A 20,520-nucleotide genomic window follows, 5' to 3' on the forward strand; every position below is an offset into this window, starting at 1 on the left:
TGGGTTTTACATCAATCCAGCGGTGTGTTGTCACCAAGGTGCCCAATGTCACCCGGGTTCACGGGGAGGGTCGCAGCGGGTTGAGAAGGGGAGGGCGATGTTTGGGTTTCCAGCCGCCTCCCTCTGGGTGCCTGCCGGGTTTCTCCAGCCCGGGCTGGAGGCGATGGGAATTCCTGATATTCCTCTGCCCTCTGTAGGAGAAGCGCCCGCATGAGCCGTGCTGAGGGACGGCACCGCGCTCCCAGCACAAATCGCCTCCCGCTCGTGTTCGTGGCATTTAAAGGCACGTCGGGGACAGGGAGGGCAAGAAGGGGACGAGCATCAGCCTGCTCAGGCTCACAGGGCGCCGCTGGAACCTTCGCAGGTGAAATCCCAACGCCGGTTGAGGAAAGCCCAAATGCGGGAGCCCAGGCTGATCCCTGCTCGTTGTGGGGTCTGGAGCTCAGACCTACATCTGCAACTCGCATTGGAGAGGCCGAGTGGGGCCCCTGCTCCCTTGTAACAAAATCTGTGCCAACCTCGACCGCTGTTCCCCAGTTCCAGGCAATTCCTTGAGTGGTGGGGCCACCTCAGTCCGGAAAGGGGCCGGGAGGGGCGGTCAGGGGGCAAACCCGGAGCGCCGGTCCCTGGGTCACGCCTGCATCGCTTGGCGCTGCTCCTCGGCCAGAGTTGGACCCCAGGAGCAGAAATTCCTGGATCCCCCGTGGCTGGTGTAACTCTGGTGTAACTCTGGAGTAAGGATCCGTCTGTGAGCAAGGACTGAGCTGAGAAGCCAGCTCTGGGATCTCTCTGCTGGGAGAGCGACTCCAGCAGAGGCCACAAAATACTTAACACGGGACGGGGCAAGAATTCATTCGGTTCTGCGCAGCTGGAGAGGCTGAAGAAGTTCGACGTTGACTTAAAGCAAGAATTGTCATTTCGTGCATTATTAACAGGACTCCGCTGCTGTCCTGCCGTTATCCGGTACCGTGAGACCCCAATTCCCACAGCCCGCAGCTATCGGGAATCCCCCGTTAATGACGGGAGGCCGAGGCGGCGGGCGGGGGGCTCGGGGGGATGGTTCTGGGGGAAAATCGCTGTTTGTCACTGTCCCCCCTGGCCGCGCATCCCGGCCCAGACCCCTCCAGGCAAGGGGGGACACTCGCGACGTCCCGGGACACGGCGTCCTGGCTGGGACGCCGCCATCGCTGCCGGCTGGATCGCGGGATCATTCCCGGCTGGGTCCCGGTGTAACCCGCCCACCGTTCCCGGCTGGATCCCTCTGTAACCCCGCGATCCTTCCCGGCTGGGCCCCGGGACCGCTCCCGGTCGGATCCCGGCGGGCCCGGGGCGCACCCCCCGCCCCTCAGGCCCGGCCCCGCCCCTCAGGCCCCGCCCCGGCCCCGCCCTTCAGGCCCCGCCCCGCGCTCCCTCACGCTCCCCCCAAGATGGCGGCGCCCTTGGCGCTGCGGCTGCAGGCGCTGCTCGACCCCCGGCCCGGCCCGCGGGACCCCGAGGACGACGCGGAGGAAGGTGCGGGAGGAGCGGGGGAGGGCGTTTGGCACCGCGGCCGGCGGCGGCGGGAGGAGGCCGGCGGGGGCGGCCCGCGCGCTGCCGGAGCGGCCGCACGTGGCGCCGCGGCGGAGGGGGGCGGTCGGGCCCCGGCGCCCCGAGCTGCGGGCGGAGCGCGGCGCTCCCGCTGTGCCCCCGGCCCGGGGGTGACCTCAGGGCTCGGGGCTGTGTCGGGGCTCGGGGTTGCCTCCGCCATCGAGTTCAGCTCGGGGATCGAGCCACCTGTGGGATCAGGGATGTGCCCAGGATCGGGGTTCTCGCAGAGACTGGGGCCGCATCCGGGATCAGGCCTGTGTTAGCCTTAGCCTGGCTGGTCTCTGCAGTCTGTGTGAGAGCAATAGTATCTTGTAAGAAACACCTTAGTAACCACTGAGGAGGTTACCGTGGGCAGCAGAGGCGTTTTCCCATTTTAGTAACCATAATTTTGTTTCAGACTTCGCAGAATCCCAGACTGGTTTGGGTTGGAAGGGGCCTTAGAGCCCATCCTGTGCCACCCTGCCATGGGCAGGGACACCTCCCACTGTCCCAGGCTGCTCCAGCCCCAATGTCCAGCCTGGCCTTGGGCACTGCCAGGGATGGGGCGGCCCCAGCTGCTCTGGGGGGAGATCTTCGGCCTGTGGTGGTGCCAAGACTGAGGATTCCAGGAGATCCCTGGAGTCCCACGGGCCATTCAGCCTCTGCCCCTCCTGCCCAGCCGTTCCTTGGTGCCCAGCATTTTGCCATGCTCTGCCAGCTGGAATGACTGCACTTAGAGCAGATTTTGTTGCTTTGGTTATGAGCAGGAGGTTTTTTTGCCCCCCTCAGCCTCAAACAAACACTCCAAGTGAGGCATTAACATTTCCAAACACACATTAAGAGCACTCAGCGATTGATTGTCGCTCGATTGCCCGAACAAAGCTAACCCTGTAATTTGGCACTGGGTGTCTTGCACATGAATGAAAGCAGGGAGGGAGGATGGTGGGATGTGTTCTCTGGGCTGGACTGCTCTGTGTCCTGAAGAAGGTGGGGATGAAGGAGGGCAATAACCACAGTGAAATTATTTCCTTTGTTGAGCTTTTCTGAAATCTTTATGTATTTATGTGGCTTGCATATGTAGCAAGAGGCCAAAGTGCATCTGAATTGGAGTTTTCCTCTTTTAACCTGCAAGCATGAAGTGAGTGAAGGCATTGCAGCTTTGCAGAGTCCTCCACATGAAGGGCTGTACTTCTCAGAGACTCTCCTGCATCCTTGGGGGGGCTTGGCTTAGTTTGTGTTCTGCTTCACGCAGGAACCTTTCCCCCTTGCAGAAAATTATTTGTGTGGCTCTCCTGCACTTCTCAAAGCCCCACAGCCAGACTCTTCCATGACTTCTGTTCCCACCCAGCTCCCCTGTGCAGTGCCCTGTTGTTACAGAGCATGAGGAGCTTCCCAGGGCTCCTTGCTGCAGCTGCTCCTTCCAGACTGGAATTCAGTTCAGTTCAGACACCCCTGCCCTGTTTTTTTTCCCCCCCCACAGCTACCGTTGCTAAAGTGATTGACAGATTTGAGGATGAAACCACGGATGACATTTTGCCTGTTGGCAATATCAGGAAAAGAGCTTCAGCCTCTCTCCTGGAAGCTGATAAGAGGTACAGTGGAAGAGCCACATCTCGGAAAGCTTTGCGGGAAGAGCTCTGGGGAGATGCTCTGTCTGAAGAAGGATCTGGTAAGAAATCTCATTTTTTCCCTCTTTTTACTGGGCTACACAAAACGTGATGTCAGCATGGGACTGAGCATGGCAAACCTCAGGGCCCTGTTACAGGGCAAGGAACAGCTGTGATTAGGTTGGACATTAAATAACTCAAAGCTGGGCTGTTGCTGATGAGCACTGCAAGGTGGCACATTTTTCTGCTAAGTAATTAACTTTTTCCTCTCATTTATTAGCTGAAGAAGAATTAGATGACTGGTACAGTGACAGTGAAGGCTCAGAAGAGGAGGACAGCGTTGGCACTAAGGCCAGGGAGAAGCCCAGCAGTGCTGGCAGTGAGCAGGAGGATGACTTGGAGGACGATGAAGAGGAGGATCCGTCTGTCAAGGCCAAGGCACCAAAGTTCAGCTTCCAGAGTATCACAGACTTCGAGAAGTTTGCAGAGGGGATGGATGGTGAAGGGAGCAGTGAAGGGGAGGATGAAGGTGCAGATGAAGATGAGGATGATGCTGACATGGAAGAAGGAAGTGAGGAGGAGGAGGAGGAATACGGGAGTGAAAACCACGACGACGGAAAGGAAACCAAAGACAGCGAAGAAGATGGGGGAGTGCTGACCTTCTCCAGGGGACAGGAGTCTGAAGAAGTGGAGAAGGGCAAAGCTGTGAGGAACCAGCTAGGTTTGTGCATGTTTGCTGTGTGCTTGCCAGGCCTGTCACCTTGCTGGCAGTGTACAGCCAGCCATGCTGGGAAGCCCCTCAGCGTGGTAAGGTGCTGTTAGCACCCTGCCTGGGCATGCTGCTGCAGCCCCTGTGTTTGCAGGTGTTCTGCCACATCTGGTGTCACTGCTTCTGTAACAGCTCATGGTGTGAAGTGTATTTATCCACTGGCTTAACTGAACCAGTGCAGAATATCCTTGTGGGACCAGTGGGCACCGGGACTTCCTGCACTGGTCCTGCTGTGATGCTGAGATCACTTTGTTTCTTTGCAAAGTGTAACACCCAAAATGCCATTTGTTCCTGCCTGAGCTGTAAAACTATTGAACCTCGGTTTGCAGGCTGTCCTTTGGAACAGGAAAGCAAAGGGGTGGTTTGATTTGTGGGTCACAGAGTTGCAGCTGGGATTTGCTTTGTCCAGAGACAACTTGTGGCACCCATTTTGTGCTGGTCAGTGCATGCAAACACTGCCCTGAGCAGGAGTAATGCAGCTCGAAGGAGAGCGCCTGAGCTGGCAGGTCCTTCACAAGGAACAAGTGCTCTGGCTTGCTAACTGGTTCTTTTATTTCCTTTTTGTTGTGCAGCCCTGTGGGATCAGCTGATGGAAGGGAGGATCAAGATGCAGAAGGTGCTCATGACAGCCAACAGGCTGCCCCAGCCAGACACCTACCCCAGGTTCAGGAAGGAGGGGGGACAGGACTTTGACAGCGCTGTGGAGACCTGTAAGAGCCCTTTAATCTTTCTCCTTTGCTCAGACTCTTATAAACAATTGGTTTGGTTGTTGCTGTTCAGTGCAGAGCTGGGATGCTTTGTCCAGAGACACCTTGTACCAATTTTGTGCTGGGCCAGTGAAGGCAAAGGTTTGCCCAAAGCAGGAGTAATGCAGCCCAAAGGAGAGGGTCAGTGCAGTTAAATTGCAGCTTGGAGCTGCTTCACCTGTTTATTCCTGAGAAGCACTGCTGACACTGATCTGATGAGAGCTGTAGTGGATTCTCCAGTACAAAGTAATAACGTGCAGGCTCCAGTTGATAAGTGCAAAGTGGGCTGGGCTTCACAGTGGTGTGACTCTGCTTAATTTTTGTATTTGGACACCTTTTTTCTAGCCTTGAGGTGAATGTACAGGGAGAGAGATGTCTGGGTCATCAGACATGACCCTGAATCTTGGCCCTGCAGCAAGGCTGGGCTGTGATCCCCTGGCTCACCCCTGCCCAGGACATGGCAGCAATCATCTTACCTGCAGTGACAGCAGGTGAGCTACTTGCTGGTTTAACGTTGGCTCTGCTGCTTTAAATGAAGTGATTAAGGACAAAAAGGCAAACTCCCACCAATCCTGTGCTGACCTTTCAGTGGAACACACGTTATTAATGTCCTTAATGAGATGCATTACAAACTGCCCCAGCTCCATGTTTCATTACAGGTCTAAGATGCAATATCATTAAAGACCTTTAACAGAAACAATGGTTGACATTTTGATATTTCCCATAAGCAAAATACACCCAAGAACATGGAGTTTAATGTCCCCAATGCTGCAGAGGCTAATCCCTCAGCTGTGCAGAGCTCTGAGGGAAACTCCGTGGCTGAGAACTGCTCCGTGATCCCCTCCTCACCTTCTCCTCATCATCTGGGCAGGGAAGTTGTAGGAGTTCACTCTGATACTCCTCATAGCTTGGGTTTGTGTTTTGCAGTTTGTCTGTGAAGACACTGAGAACATAAAGCTGGAGTGGCCTGGGCAGTGTTAGCAGAGGAGATGCTCAGGCTGAGATGGGAAATTCTGAATTTAGGAACATTCTGCTACTGCTGCCACATTTGCTGTACGTGCTGTGCTTCAGCCTTGGACAGGATTTGGGATGACCATGACATGGACACTCTTTTGGGCTGGATGATGCTCTCCTTTCAGAGGAGCCTCAGCACTTCTGTCCAAATCCACAAAATAAATCTGGCATGTTTTCATCACCCTCATTGAACAGGAGGAAATGATTTGGTGTTCAAGTTGCACAAAGGAGTTGGTGCCAAAATCCCAGACTCTGGGTGAACCCTGCAGGATGCTGAAGTCAGGAGGCTCCCAGTGCTCTCCGAGCTCCTGAACAAGAGTGTTTCCAGTAATTTTTCCCATGAAATTTCTGCTCTGTGCTCAGAGGAAGGCTGAATTTTTGGAATTGGAAAATGATCCTTTGTGTATTTTCCTCTTGGGTATCTCCTACTCAGGACAGCCCTGTTATGGTGCTGGAATTCCCTAAGGGCTGCAGTATAATTGTGTTAAGGAGTAGACAGCAATTCTCCATCCATTTGCAGTTTTAAAGCCAAACCTGAGTGAAAATGGCAAGGTCATGCTCATTTTCCAGATTTTGAGACTGGAGGTTACAAGTGTTTAATTTACTATTTTTGTAATCTTTTATGATTTTTTTTTTTTTTTTGGTAATGTTACAACGTGCTTTGGACAACCTTAGATTCCGGAGATCTCAGGTTCTGGTAGATGATTTACTGCAAAATTGCTTATAAATTGAAGTAGAAAATGTTTTGCAGACCTGGCAGCTTTCAGGCTTCACACCCATTTGTCACCCAGCATTTCCCTTTGTGTATAGAACAAGAATTAATTAGGCTGCACTGCAGGAAAAGTTTATGGCCATAATTTATATAGGATGAATTTCTGTTTAAAGAGACAGCATTGCTTTGTTTGTGCTGTCTTACTTTTTATTTCCCTTTTTTTTTTTTGTTGGGTTTGTTGTTTTTTTTTTTTTTTTTTTTTTTTGAATCTTTAATTATATTCCAGATTTCTTCTGTCACCCTTTTTACATACAAATGGGAGACCAAACTGTGGTCATGGAGCTCATGTTTATTCCTGTTTTGCACCCACTGAGAAAGTCTGGATGGTTTTTAGCGCTGAGATCAGAGTGGCTGAGCTGTGAAAGCAGCACAAATGTCCAATGTTTAATGCCCTGCACACACAAACCCTCCCAGCTCACAGTTCCAAGGTGCTACTGCCTGGAGTGGGCTGTTTTCTCCAAGACAGATTTGTATTCCCCTGCACTGCATCTTCCAGTCTGTTCCAGGGCTTGAGATGTTGCCTCTGTTTGGGGTCTTGCACGTTCAATTAATGTTTTTCATAATCAATGCAAGTCAGAATTTGCAATCTGCTCCTGATTTGCACATTAAAGAGACCCATTAATTAAAAATTCCAATCCCTGGCATGTTCCCGCAGGATCCCTGCATTATTTACATAGAAAAGGAGTGCAAGGTGCAAGTTTCTGTGCTGTGTCTGTGCACAGATTGCAGGCCTGCCACTCATATTTTACTGTGTTAGGAGGTTGGAAGAGGATCTCATGAAATTGTCTCCAAAAATTACCTCAAGAGCAAGGAAGAGCCAAAGTAGAGGTGGAATAAACATTGGTGGAGTCACATCCAGTGTCAGGAATTAAACAGTTCCAGGGTGTGGGGCTTGTTCTGTTAAATCTTGATAGAATGACCAAAACCCCACAAATAATTGAGGGACAAGGAGGTAACAAGGGCTTTAAGTAATTAAATCTCTTCATCCTCAAAGGCCCTGGGCTTCTCTGTGCAGGCCTGTAGCTGTGTTGCTTTTTCTTTATAATTCTAGTTAAAAATACTAAACTGGGAACGTTTCAGTGACTAATACCATATGCTTTTCAAAAAGAGCTGGGAATTCCAGCTTTTAAATAGCAGATTGTGTTATTTTCACTTCATAGTTGGTGAGATGAGTTAAAAATGTACAGAAACCCAGGTGAGGAAATTTCTTGCCAGAAAGTGGTGGAAATTGCAGGACTTTAAAGGGACAAGTGGCTGTGTGTGTTTTCACAAGTGTATGCTTTGCTTCTCCAAGAGTTCAGGGTGTCCCTGGAATGTAAACTGCTCACTCAGTGTAAACTTCTGTGGAGCTTTGGCGTTGTTGGTTGTTTTGTTTTGTTTTTTTTTTTTGTCTTTGACTCCATCTGTCAGTGGATTGAGAGAAAATACCAGAATCCCGCATTTCTATTCCTCAGCATAAGCTGCAGATAATTTCAAGAAATGGAGGAAATAGTGGGTTTGGTAAAAGGAGGTATGCAGGGTGTGTGGGGATGGATTTGCTCAGTGGAGGAACAAAAGTGGGGGCAACAAATATTAAGTTATTTACACTTTGGAGAGCTGTGGTGAAGTTTCACCAAGGTTTGTGATCAGTAATAAAATAAACCTGAACAAAGTGTGTTACATACAAATGGGAGACCAAACTGCAGTGAGTAATTTTGGATGAAATCCAGTCTGCTGTAGGTACCAGAGAACCTGTTCCACTTCCTGGGACAGAGGACGTGCCTGGCAAGGCATCCCCCTCTCCCCCTCACCTGGACACACCTGGGTAGGGAACAGCTCTCTGGTGAAATGTGATTTACTGACACAGGCTTGGAAGTTTGAAGGGAAGCCTGCAGGACTCGGCTGCCAAGAATTCCCTCGTAATTTTGTTATCACCTCCATTCCCGGATCGCTTTTAAAACTCCAATATATCCACACCTCCATCTGGAGATGTTAATGCATTAATACAGAGCGGGGTGAGTGTCACAGGGGAGGGGGAGGAACTGAGGCACAGGCAGATTACACAGTTTCCAGAGGCATAGAGCAGTTACAGGATTAATTGGTGCTAGGCAAGATCGTGGACTTAAATATATTCTTGCTTTGAAGATTTCACTGGGAGCCTGCACAAATGTGTGACAGCAGAACTGGGTTTCAAGCCTGAGTGTAAATTATTGTGATCAGATCTAGCCCACTTAAAACTGGTAGTTCATTTTAATTGAATTGTATTAGTCTGGACACTTTATGAATACAAAAAGCATTGGCCCTGTCAATTCATGCAGGGCTGAATGTGATTTAAATGGATGTGGATGCAGGTGTCCCCAAATTTCACCTCTCCTCTCTGATCTCATGGGGAATCTGTTCAACTCTTTTTGGGACTGAGCCAAAGCCTGTTGACATTAATGAAGACTCTTCTCTCAGCTGAAAGAAATGAATGAATCAGACCCTTCTTTCTAAATTTTGTGCCTTTTAGCTTGTGCTGTTCAGTACTTTTGAGTAGAATTGTTGTCTCCTCGTGTATGGGTGTGGTAAAATGATTTAATAGGTGATGTCCGTAGTCATGTGTGTTGTTCAGTGGTGATGTCTGGGGTTTATTTGAAATCAGCCTTAAATTTCAGTGCAGGAAATGCTGGGACAGCCCCTGGTTGGTGACCTGATCCACCTGAATTCCAGCCCGTGGGATTACGCCACACTCAGACAGCTTTGCCTACACCCGAGTTTCTCAAGATTAATAGCTAATTAAACTGAATTTAGCTAAATATTTGTGCATGTTAGTCTGTGTACTGCACAAACAAGATGCAGGGAAACAAAGGCTTTAAAAGTGTCCAGACAAGCGTGTGCAAATGTCAGCTAACTCAGATTAATTGGCAGTTGGGTACCTTGAGATGGAAACTCGGGGCTTGTAATGATAAATATAATTAATGGCCTGGTATTATGTGGGGAGGTCAGTCTGGATGGGCTAATGTTCCCTTCTGGCCTTAATATCCAGATATAACTATGAAATTTCACATTTCCCCTTCCTTTCTCCTCCTTGCCCACGTGCTTGGGGACTCCAGGCTGGCAGAGGCAGCAATGTGTGTTGTCAGCTTCTTCGCATTTACAGTAATGTAAAACATCAGTTTTTATAAATCTCATTTTTCCAGCCCCATCCCCTCCCTGGTTTGGGCTGATATCAAAAGATGATGGTTGAGGCGAATCAGCAGAGCATGAACTTCATGGAAGTGCTTCTCTTTCTCTCCTCCTCAGCTTTCCCCCCCCCCCCCAGTCCCCTCTAATAAACCCCTGAATACCCAGCCTTTATTCTGTTGTTGCATCCAGTTATTTTCTTTACTTTTAGCAAACTCATCTGTGTCTGATCCTGTTGTCCTTCCTGTCAGATGCAGTAATATTGGAGTGAAAGGGCTAAATTGAGGCTGTTCTGTAACTCTTTGGGAGTCAGCTGGAGCACTGGTGTGGGGGGGGGGTGCAGCCCTGGCTCCTTTGTGCCGAGGGAATACAATTTTCCCCTCTTCGAAGGCTGTTGCATCATTTGCATTCCAATGGAACCAGTAAACTGGGCTTGGGTGTGGAGCAGACCTTTGCAGTCTCAGCGAAGTTGCCCCTTTTCCTACCGACATTTGATAGAATTCCCCAAACTCACCGTTTTGGGAAGCACGAAGGCAGAGTTGCTCCCTTCATTTCTGAAATTTGGACAGATTTACCAGTGCTTTGTGCTGGGATTGAGCTGAGGTCTGTGAGAAATGCAAATGTAACCACACCACCTGTAAAAAATCACCTTTAGCCTATCATCGAGTCTGGGCTGGCTCTTGGAGCTCCTGTCTGAGGCTTATCAGACAGGATTATTTCTTTTCTTTCTGAGCCACATTGATTTGGGGCCCCAGGACACTCGGGGTGCCCGGCTGGAGCTGCTGGGATCCTGCCTGCCCCACGCTGTTCCTCCTGAGGTTCCTCCCATGCTGGGAATTACATCCAAGCTGCTGTCCAAAGCCCCATGTCTAAGATGTGATACCTGGAGGAATTCCCCCGCCTTTTCCTGGCTGGGAACGTTGTTCTGCTGCTGGGAATATAGAGCAAGCTCCAAAAGTAATACTGACAGACTTCAGAATTATGATACACTGGAGCTGCGGCGTAATTCTTTGTTGAAGAAGTTAGAGGCCTAAAATGTTAAGGCTTATTGTTATTCCGAGTTGATAATCTCTGCCTTGCTTTAATAATTTTTCCTCATGCCTGGATAGCCTGCGAGTTGCACAATAATCACTCACACAGCTTTGTAATCAATGCCCAAAGTAATAGGATTCCGCTGGCCAACGGCAATTAATAAATTTGTGTCTTTTTTAAAACACTAGCAAGTCGGGCCTGAAATACGACTGACTGGCTTTCCTCATTTGCATATTTATTGCAGTGGAAAAATTCTTGCCGAATGATTGATGTTGAGCCTGCCTCTTGAATTCCAAACAGCACATTATTATGAAATGAAAAATGCCGGCCATACAGTTGATTAAAGTTGAAGACAGTGGAATCGGTGTTTTTTAAGATTGTGGGAGAATTAAAGGCATATTTTAATAGATGTTGACAAGAAGTGAACTAACAAAAGCAAAGCAAAGGATTTGCTTGAAAAGATTTAATCAAACGTGTTTGGTGGGGGATTAATTGCTGGGGATGACGAGTGCAAGTGGCTGGCTGCTGGCTGTGAATGGGGAGCATTGTTCCGAGGCCAGCACGTCGAGGGCCATTTTGACCTGGAGTTTAACTCCTGTCCCACAGCCCTTTGAAGGGAGGGAGGATTCCCCCTCTCCATGAGTGCTGGGATAAACCTGTGTACCTGGTGGAGAGACTCCTCATTATGTGCGGTGATTAAAATAAGAGCTTGGGTTCCTCTCCTGCTTTCGATTTGCATAATGTGAGCGGTGTGGTGGGGACACGGAGCCTCCGTGGGGACTCTCCGTGAGGCAGGGGAACGCTCCCAAGATCGTGCAGCTCAGCTTTTGCCCTGCATCCCTTCATTCCAACGCCAGCATTGCTCCAGCTTTTCTGTGTGAGCACTTCCCCAGCCTGGGGAGGTGCAGGGAGAGCGGAAAGCTCGATGATATTCCTGTGATGCCAGACCCTCAGATTTAATTGAGGGGAAAAAGTCCTTAATTTCCAGTGTGGGCACGGGCTCTGAGGTGGAGCTGTGTGCTGGGTAGGTGGTGGTTCCTGCTGGTACATCCCGGGAAGGATGTTCCTGTGTTTGGATACAGTCTGTGGGAAGCACTGCCACAGCAGCACTCTGCAAGGTGCCACGTGGAGTGAAGATCCTGGGAGGTTTGCCCCAGTTTCAGGATTTCTTCCCTGAGCTGTTGCACTCTGATCTGCTGGATGGGTGTAGCAGGGACAGGGTGGAGCAGTTTGGGGAATCCCAAGGGGTGGCTCTGTGAACCCATCACACTCCAAATCTGCTGGATGGGTGCACCAGGGTCAGGCAGGGTAGAGGTGCCTGGTGGGGCAGTTCTGGGAGTGCCAGGAGCTGTCTCTGTGAATGCCTTGGAAAGCCTGGCCTGGAGGCTCCGGGGTTTTTCCATGGATTCAGTGTCCCTGCCTGTGGCTGCTCCCGCAGCTCCACGCAGCTGCTGGGGAAGGTGAAATGAGACCCAGAGGTCATGGAAAAGAGTGCAGGGCTTTTCGTGTGTGGGAAGCTGTGGGAATGCTGGGCTGGGAGCGTGGATGAGCCACAGAAGCCCCCTGGCAGCCCATCCCCACGTGCAGTGCATGGATTGCGTGGCAGCTCTGGGATCAGTCCCTGCAGCCGGGCCAGTTTGTCCATAACCACGGGCATTGACAGAATTGATTTTGTGTGGTTTGAGAGCAGCAGGACAGATTTCATCTCTGGTGGGTCTGCTGACACTTTGATACATGGCAGTGCTATCCCTGAGTGCAGCTAAATACTCCAGGGCTGCTCCCAGCCTGGGCGGAGGGCTGGATAAAACGAGGACGTGTGAGGGAGTATTAAGAGCAAGGCACACTTTGATTTACTGGTGCTGGCTCCCAGCGTTCTGGGGGGATTGATCGGCTGCCTGCTGGATCTGGAACAACTTTTTCCCTCCTGGACACGAAATGAAGGGGCTTCTGTGGACTCTTAAAAGTGACTCTTCCCAAGGTAGTGTCTCGCCACAGACATGCTGAGTCCCATGTAAGCTGGAGGTTATATTCCAACCACGCCTGTTGTGTTCTTGTTTCAGACAAGGAGCAGCATTACAAAAATCCTGCTGGGGGTAGGAGGGTCAGTCAGTGTTCAGCCTCCTTTCAAAATGAGCCAGTTTGCATCCATGAAACAGTTTTGGTTTGTGCTGCCTTCATTCACAAGCGGGGCCAGACTCTTCTCCAAAGCTGGCACTGTAAAGGCAGACAAGGGCTTCAGAGGGTAGAGAAGATAAAGACGAGATTGGGAAGAAAACAGTCCCTCCTGGAATTAAATGTGAAATGGATAGGGCAGGGCTAGATGGGAAGAGAGCAGGAGAGGGTGGCACTTGGCTTCTGAAGTTGAGTTTACAGCACACTTAAGCAGCCAACAGTAAAAGTGAGAATGCCATCCAATAATGCTATTAAATACACGAGAACTGAGAACAGGGAAATTACCCAGCTGTAAGAGGCTCGTGATGAAGCCACTGCCTGGAATAATTAGCCCTCCCACCTGGTTAGACACACCATCATCGTCTTCCCTGCCCTCTCCAGCCCCTTCACTCCAAATAAAATTGCTCCCCATCCCCACTTCTGTTGGGGTCTGTATCTCATAGCCTGGGGCAGCTTGAGCCTGTCTTTATTTCCTTGCCTGCTCGACGTGGCCCTGCTATACCCCAGAAGAGCTGGAGTGCTACTCCAGTTGTAATTGCCAGGATCAAAGCTGCCTGGGGTGCATTAGCACTGCTGCTGGAGGAGAGGCAGCAGGGAGAAAATAAACAGTTTGGGAAGCTCTGGGGACATTTGGCTGTGTTGCAGGCAGTGGGAAGGATTTTGCTGGTGTAAGCTGTGCACTCAGGCTAGGGTGGGGGCACTTGGCTTCTGCAAGTGATGCTTTAGCTGCAGACACCTACGACAAATGCATTTTTAAGGGCTTTTGTCTGTTTGTCTGGTGGAATTGTTTTGATGCTCACACACGTCTGATTTACAAGTGCAGCAAACCTAATCCGTTAATAGGTTTATATAGAGGAGTTGTCAGAGTGTATCTATAATGAACCACAGGCTTGGGGAGGGTGAGTCCAACAGCTGATCTGCAACAAAAATCTTAAAGCATCTTCTCCTTGACATTGCTGTTACTGAGGTCAGGCTGTAATTTATCTGAAGGTGGTGACAACTGAGCAATATCACAGTGGTAACTCACAGGAGATTGAGACCTCTGAGTGTCTGGGCTGATTTCTGCCTCTGCCTGAGGAAGATTTGCTGTTCACTCTACCCATGATCTCTGTGTCCCCCACTGAAAAGCAGAAATAGAGAAAAAAACAGAGTGGGGAAGAGTTCTCCCTGTTCTTTTGTGCCACGTACACGGGAGGATTGGGGAGTTAAGCAGAGCAGCCCCACTGGCTCTGTGGCAGAGGAGGCACCAGGATTCGCTCCGGGGAAGGTCCCACCTCCTGCTCTTCACTCAAATCCACGTGCTCTGTCAGCCAGAGTGAGTTCAGTTCAGGTTTTTGGGTAGGAGTGTGCCAAGTGTTTCACCTGGGAGAGCTGGCCCTGTGCTTGATGTGCAGAGGCACAGTTTGTGTGGGCCTGGGCAGACACTTGTTTTCTATCAGAGAGTTCTGCAGGGAGGCTTGTTGGTTGCCACAGAAGAACTGTTTCTGAAGAGCAGATGCTGTGGCAGTGTGCAGTTAACCTGTCCCACAGTCAGCTGGAACTGTGTGTCCTTGGAGAGCTCACAGCCATGGGAACAGACAAAGATACAGGAAAACTGTCAGCTCCAAAAGCCTTCGGATACACAGCATCACACCTCCCTTCAGGATCTGTGTGTGTGAACAGCTCATCCCAGTAAAAATCACACTCACACCATGTATTGATCAATTTACACCCCTCCAACCCATCTTCTCTTCCCTTTCTCTATTCCTGAGGATCTCTGGGCCTGCAGTTCTGCTTTTCTGATCAGAATATTTTCATTAAACTTGCCGGGTCATAGTTTAAAGCTTCCCCTGTAGATCAGATCTTGTCACTTGTGTCTCTTGCTCTGCAGGTTGTAAAGCCCTGGAGGCCTTGCTGAAAGTGCTGGTGGAACTTCAGGATGAGCTGCTTTATCAGTACCCAGGCACGAGGCATCTGGTCGATGGGAAGCAAGCAAAAACTGAGAGGTAAATGCAGCAAGAGATAAGATCTTTTGAATCCTTTGGTCTCCAGCAAACAGGACAAAGCACAGCCTTCCTGAGCACCCTCACCCTGCTGCTCTCTCAGTTGCTGCTGTGTCTGGGTGTCAGACACTCTGCTATTTGAATTCTTCCTGCCTTGTGGGAAGTCTGGTTTGTGATATTTCTGATAATGGAGCAGGGGCTAAACCATGGGGCTTTTAACAGAAACATCAGCGTGGTGTGGGCTGGTGGTGGAGAGGCCGTCAAGGACTCACACACTGCCTTGGAGAGGGGCAGGGTGTTTATCCTGCCTGGTTTTGTTCCAGTGAGGATGAAATCCCGAGCAGCAGCGATGAGGAGCAAATGGAGAAGGCTCAGGAGAAGAGGAGGAGCCTCCCCAAACGGAAGCTGAAGTTTGAGGAGTACCCTGAGTTCGTAGCCAAGCGCTACAGGGACTTCAGGACCTACAGGAACAGCATCCTGCAGAAGTGGCACGACAAGACAAAGCTGGCAACTGGCAAAATGGGAAAGGCAAGGCTTGGTTTGTGTGTGCTGATGTGGCTCTTGTGGAGCAGGGATCTGGGAAACAAGTTCGGACTGAGAAAGGGGGAGTTTGGGTAGGATACACAGAACAAATTCTTCCCTGTGGGGGTGGGGAGGCCCTGGCACAGGGTGCCCAGAGGAGCTGTGGCTGCCCCATCCCTGGAACTGTCCCAGGCCAGGTTGGACGGGGCTTGGAGCAGCCTGGGATAGTGGAAGGTGTCCCTGCCCATGGTAGGTTCTGTGTTCTCTCAACCAGACACCCCATCACAACCGATCTCCAGCAGCACATAATCTCCAGGAAAATGCCACTGTTGCTACTGTACGAGCTGTTTGTGGTTCCTACCAGAATCAGGGCCCTCTGAGGCTCTCCTCCTCCATGAAGTGTACACTTTAATACAATGGGTAATCATTTCACCCAGAGATCCAGGGTCTCCTCACATCTCTGAGTTGGTATTAATCATTGAGAAGTTAATCTGAACCAGAACAGCAAAGGCATTTTATTAAGCCAGGCGTCAACTTGCCTCAGGTTGGGAAGGGAGAGCGAGGGAGAAACAAATCAAAAATCCTCGCAGAAATCCCTGCAACGAGCCCCAAACCCCCTCCTGTTGGAACGCTGTCTGCTTATCCAGTGACATGGAAAGATAGAGGAGCAGTGGTGCCTTGAGGAGAGGCTGTGTGCAGTATCTGACACTGCTTGATGCTGTGCAGGGCTTCGGAGCCTTCGAGCGCTCGGTGCTGGCGCAGATCGATCACGTGCTGATGGACAGGGAGCGATTGCTGCGGCGCACCCAGACCCGGCGCTCCGTCTACACCGTGCTGGGCAAGCAGGAGCCTCCCCCAGCCCCTCAGCCTGGCCCTGAGAACTCGGTAAGGGGGGGGGTTACTTCTCTAACTCGTCCTGGGAAACTCTGCGGAACAATCAGTGCGAGCCTTTAGCAGGTGGTGTGCTTGTTTGTGAGAGATTGATGGAGGAGGAGGTGTCTGAGTGTTGATTCCTGGAGTGAAATGGGCAAGGAAAGGCGTTTAAGTTCCAGTTTTGTGGTGTTTGCATTATCTCCTGTCCCAGTTCCTGACAGGGGAAAAGAAGGTTTGGGTTGGGATTGTGCCCCTCCTGTGCTGCAGGAAGAGATGCTCACTCAGTCTGATTTTTGAGCTAGTGGCAGCAAAACTTGGTTTTCACTCTGCAGTTTAGAGTGTTTAACCCAGAAAGTCCTTTTTAAAATCATACTGCATATAACCTACAGAATATGTTAGTAGTAAGCCTGTTATTAATTTAATATTTAAGAATGAATAAATACTCAATTCTGAGAGATCAGGTAGAATTACTGCACTTGCAAGATGTATTTTTGCCATTACATTAAAAATATCTGTAGTATTTTGCCAGAAAGACTTTGCACAGTCCTATTTATTTCCCAGTAAAGGCATCATAAATCTATTTTGGCATTGGCAGCGTTTCTGCCTTGCCTTTAAATGTATTCCTGGTCCTTAAAAGCTTGTTATGTTGGGAGTTCTTCCCCATTCCTTCGTACCATCAAGTGTGTTTACAAGCTGCTGCACGTGATGTCTCTGGAGTTAGGGACAGAAATGTGCAGATATGAGCTCTCAGTATTTCCTTGATGCTTCCAGGAAGTCCTCCCTCCCTCAGATTCCAACAGGCACCTGAAGGACATCGATGAGGAGATATTTGATGATGATGACTTCTATCACCAGGTAGGTGATGGTAAACGTGTGTTGGAATTATGGCTCCAGTTGGATTTTAATACTTACAGAGAAAATGCAGTTGGTTCTATGCTCTGTATTTCTCTTACCTGTGAAACTCAGTTACCTGGTTTAGCACCCAAAATCTCTGCAAGTACCTCAGGGGACTCTGCTCTCAGTTTTTGTTGTAGGGCTTGAAGTTGCACTGTGGATTTAACTTGCTGCTGTTGCTTGAGTGCGTCAGGGCTGCAGGAGGAGCTGTGCCTCTCCCTGGGGAACGTGGCTACACAAGAGAAAAAGCTCTGAATTCTCTGAAGGTGACTGTTCTCTGTGGGCAGAGCCCCCTTAGGAAAAACAGTCCCAGCAGATCCTCAAAAGCACTGGAAGTTCCTCTTGTCTCAGCCTAAATCGTCTCATTTACCTGCTGAGCGGGAGAGCTGCTGGGCTACTCCGGCACTTCTCTTGGAACTGGGCCAGCTTGGATCCAGGCCAGTTATTCCCTTTATTTGCAAAATTCTTAGAAGCAAGGAACCTGCAGCCAGTGCAGGGAAACACTGTGTTTGTGGTTTATTTAATAAAGACAGTGCCAGCTTTATGAAAAACTGGAATTGTCACATATTGATCAGTATGTCACTGTAAGTCCTTCCCCAGTGCATGAAAACCTCTGTCTGCTTTGATGATCCACACAGAGCCTGAACTTCAGGACTAAACAAATATCATTATATTGCTGGAAAGACAGAAATTTTTCATCTGAAGAATTATTAGAGTGGCCAGTAAAGTGTTAGGGGAGTAAAAGAGAGCTGTTGTCATGTGAGGATGACAGGCTCCAAAAGATGATGGGAGAGGGCCTGCCTTGTTGGCAGCAGGGATTGAAGGGGCCAGATCTGTTGAGATAATGCTGAGGTGGAATTTGGGGTCCAAGTGGACCAGAAGCTCAGCTTTGGGGGCAAATTGGACCCTAAGAACACAGAAGAAATGGTGTCACAAAATCATGGAGTGGAGAAATAGCTGAGATTGACAGGCCGAGGACCTGTGCAGAGAAGGTGCTTCTTGGCCATGAAATGTTAAATTTTTAAAAAGAAAATAGCAATAGCTGAATGTCCCCATCTTTCCCTCTAATAACTGTAGCTGTGCTAAATTGTGATTTCAGAAATATGAGCAGGCCCAGCTTAGCTTCTCCCCTCACTGGTTAATTGGGGTGCTGGGGTTAATCTAAATTAAAACTTAAACTAATGGAGGTCATTGAGGGAAGAGAATCACCTGAGTAAAACAAATGGGTCTGCCACACACAACTGTATCTTGGCCATTTCCCAAGAGGGAAGTGGCAGCAAATTGGAGTTGTTGGAGGCCTGGGCAGAGGTGAAGGATGGGTGACGGGGGCTCGCTGTGCGGCCCCTCCGGAAGGAAGCGCTCCAGATTGCATTCCCTGCTGCTCCAGCTGCAGGAGCAGGGCCAGCTAGCAACATCTGGCAGCACAGCCAGGCATGGGTGCCACTTTGGGAACCCCACGGACTGGAAATATGGTGCTTAGCCTGGTGCAGGCTTTAATCACTTCCCAGTCCTTGGCAGCAGCTCCGACAGCTTCTCCCGGCCTCGTACATCACGCACAGACATCTGCTGAGCCGCCGGGCAGCTGCACATCCATTTTCCTCTCTTGCTGGGGGCTTTTGATCTCCATCCTTCCTGCTCTCCCTCCCTTCCACCCTTCTCCTCTCCTCCATCCCCAAAATGCTTCCTGGGAGAGAGGAGCCGTGTGGGTTCCCGGTGTTTGTGGGGGTGCCCGTGCCTGTAACGCTGCCCTGGTTCATGTCCCGTGCTCGGTGGGATTTGGCAGAGATTGGAGCTGAAGCCAGTTCAGGGATAAGGCTGAGGAAAATGGCTCTGTGTTTTCTGTCACCTCCCAATTAAATTGGATTCATAAAGTGCTTTCCTTTATTTGTCAGGGCGCTAAGCTGGAGCTGAACATTGCATTGAGAGCGGGCAGAGCACAGCACAATGGAGCTGACAAGGCCCTGAATGGCTTTGCTTTCACTGGGTCATAACTGAGCAGTGCTTTTGTGCGTGTGTGTGATTGCATGTGGGGATGGAAATAAAATGCAGGAAGGGAGCTGGTTCTCCAGGAGTGATCAGCACTGAGCTGAGGGTGCTCACAACCTCTGACCCCTGTGCATAACGCTGATTGCAGCATGCATTTCAACACCTGCCTCTCCTTCCTATTTAAATTTACATCCTGACTTCCTCTGGGATCATTTTCATTCTTCTAAATAACATTTTATAGTTATTAATTTGTTTTGATTACTGCTTAAAAGGTAAACATTCAGATAAAGAACAGCACTGGAAAGCAGCTTCCTCTGTGTGTCAGTGTGAAATTAGGCAAGTAAAAATGAACCAAGATTTGATGAATGTGCACAGGTTAATGGTAACAGAGTAAGTAGCTAGACTGTTTTATTATAGATTATAATAAAAAGCTCTTTAATTAATCTGTTTTTCTTCTGGAAAAACAATTTTCTTGTCCAGGTCTTAATATTTGGTAGAATTCAGCAGGTGGGTCTGGTGGAGTTTTGTGATGATTCAGGATTTAACTCTCTTCTGCCTGTGCATCCTACTTTGCCTTTTCTCCTATTTCTCACTTGTTTTACAAGCAGTTACAATTTTTATTGTCATGGCCGATACTGGAGGGAGGTGGAAAGCTGATCTGAATAATGCAGTGAAATATTTTTATTTGGGTTGCACTGGCTGGGAATAGTTAAAGTGTTTCAGAAGGTTCCTCATTACTGGCAGGAGCGAGAGGCTGGAGCCCAGTTCCTTTTCCTTTAAATTCTCCTTCATACATGGTTTTTAGGGAAGAAAAAGGCTTTTTATTTTTAGAAGTCATATTTACGTAGAATTCATTACCGCTGATATTGCAGCATTAAGACTTAAAATTCCAGCCTGCTACCAGGGAGCTGCTGCTCTGACATGCTACAGTGGAGATTTTATTGTTAGGTTGAAATACTCCTCTGGTAAAGGAGAGAGTGGAAATTGGTTTATTTCCAACAGGAATTAGGTTAGTGTTCATATGCTAAGTGTTCCACTGGTAGCAGCTCTTCCCAGAACAAATGTTCATCACTGCTGGCAGCAGGTATGCCTAAGGAGAATTGGGAATATGCATAATCCCTTTTTTCCTCTGCTCTCCTGCTCCCTCCTCCCCTGGTTTTGGTTGTGTTGTGTGTCACTGCATTTTGTGACAGCCCACGGCCACCAGCCCTGTCTGGGCACCAGAGAGGAGCCAGAGTGGAGGGGAAACATCCAAGGAAACAGCAAAGCTTTCAAAGAAGGGTTCTCATCCTTCCACAGCTGGGATTTCTCCCAAGGTCAGCATCCTTAAATCCTACTGTGTGACTCTTTGGAAAACTTTACTGATGGGGTGAATTTCCCCTTGTGTCCCGAGCAGTTTCCTGGGCCCACAGTGTGGTTTGCTCTCCCAGGGATCTGATAATGC

The 20,520-nt window shown here is 49.5% G+C and overlaps 1 protein-coding gene across 1 annotated transcript in view; it reads left to right on the top strand.

Annotated features, from left to right (window-relative positions):
- The first annotated feature begins 1,402 nt into the window (after positions 1-1,402).
- Positions 1,403-20,520, top strand: part of AATF (apoptosis antagonizing transcription factor) — a 37,266-nt gene continuing 18,148 nt past the window's right edge. The window contains exons 1-8 of the mRNA XM_042026432.1: positions 1,403-1,512; positions 3,047-3,235; positions 3,454-3,894; positions 4,515-4,652; positions 14,690-14,804; positions 15,125-15,329; positions 16,050-16,208; positions 16,968-17,051. Coding sequence (XP_041882366.1) covers positions 1,428-1,512; positions 3,047-3,235; positions 3,454-3,894; positions 4,515-4,652; positions 14,690-14,804; positions 15,125-15,329; positions 16,050-16,208; positions 16,968-17,051 — 1,416 coding nt within the window. The 5' untranslated portion in view covers positions 1,403-1,427. The remainder of the gene's footprint in view (positions 1,513-3,046; positions 3,236-3,453; positions 3,895-4,514; positions 4,653-14,689; positions 14,805-15,124; positions 15,330-16,049; positions 16,209-16,967; positions 17,052-20,520) is intronic.

The sequence above is a fragment of the Corvus kubaryi genome, unplaced genomic scaffold, assembly GCF_017639235.1.
Source record: "Corvus kubaryi isolate FWS band 111438036 unplaced genomic scaffold, C.kubaryi_AGA036_p1.0 37284, whole genome shotgun sequence".
NCBI lineage: Eukaryota > Metazoa > Chordata > Aves > Passeriformes > Corvidae > Corvus > Corvus kubaryi.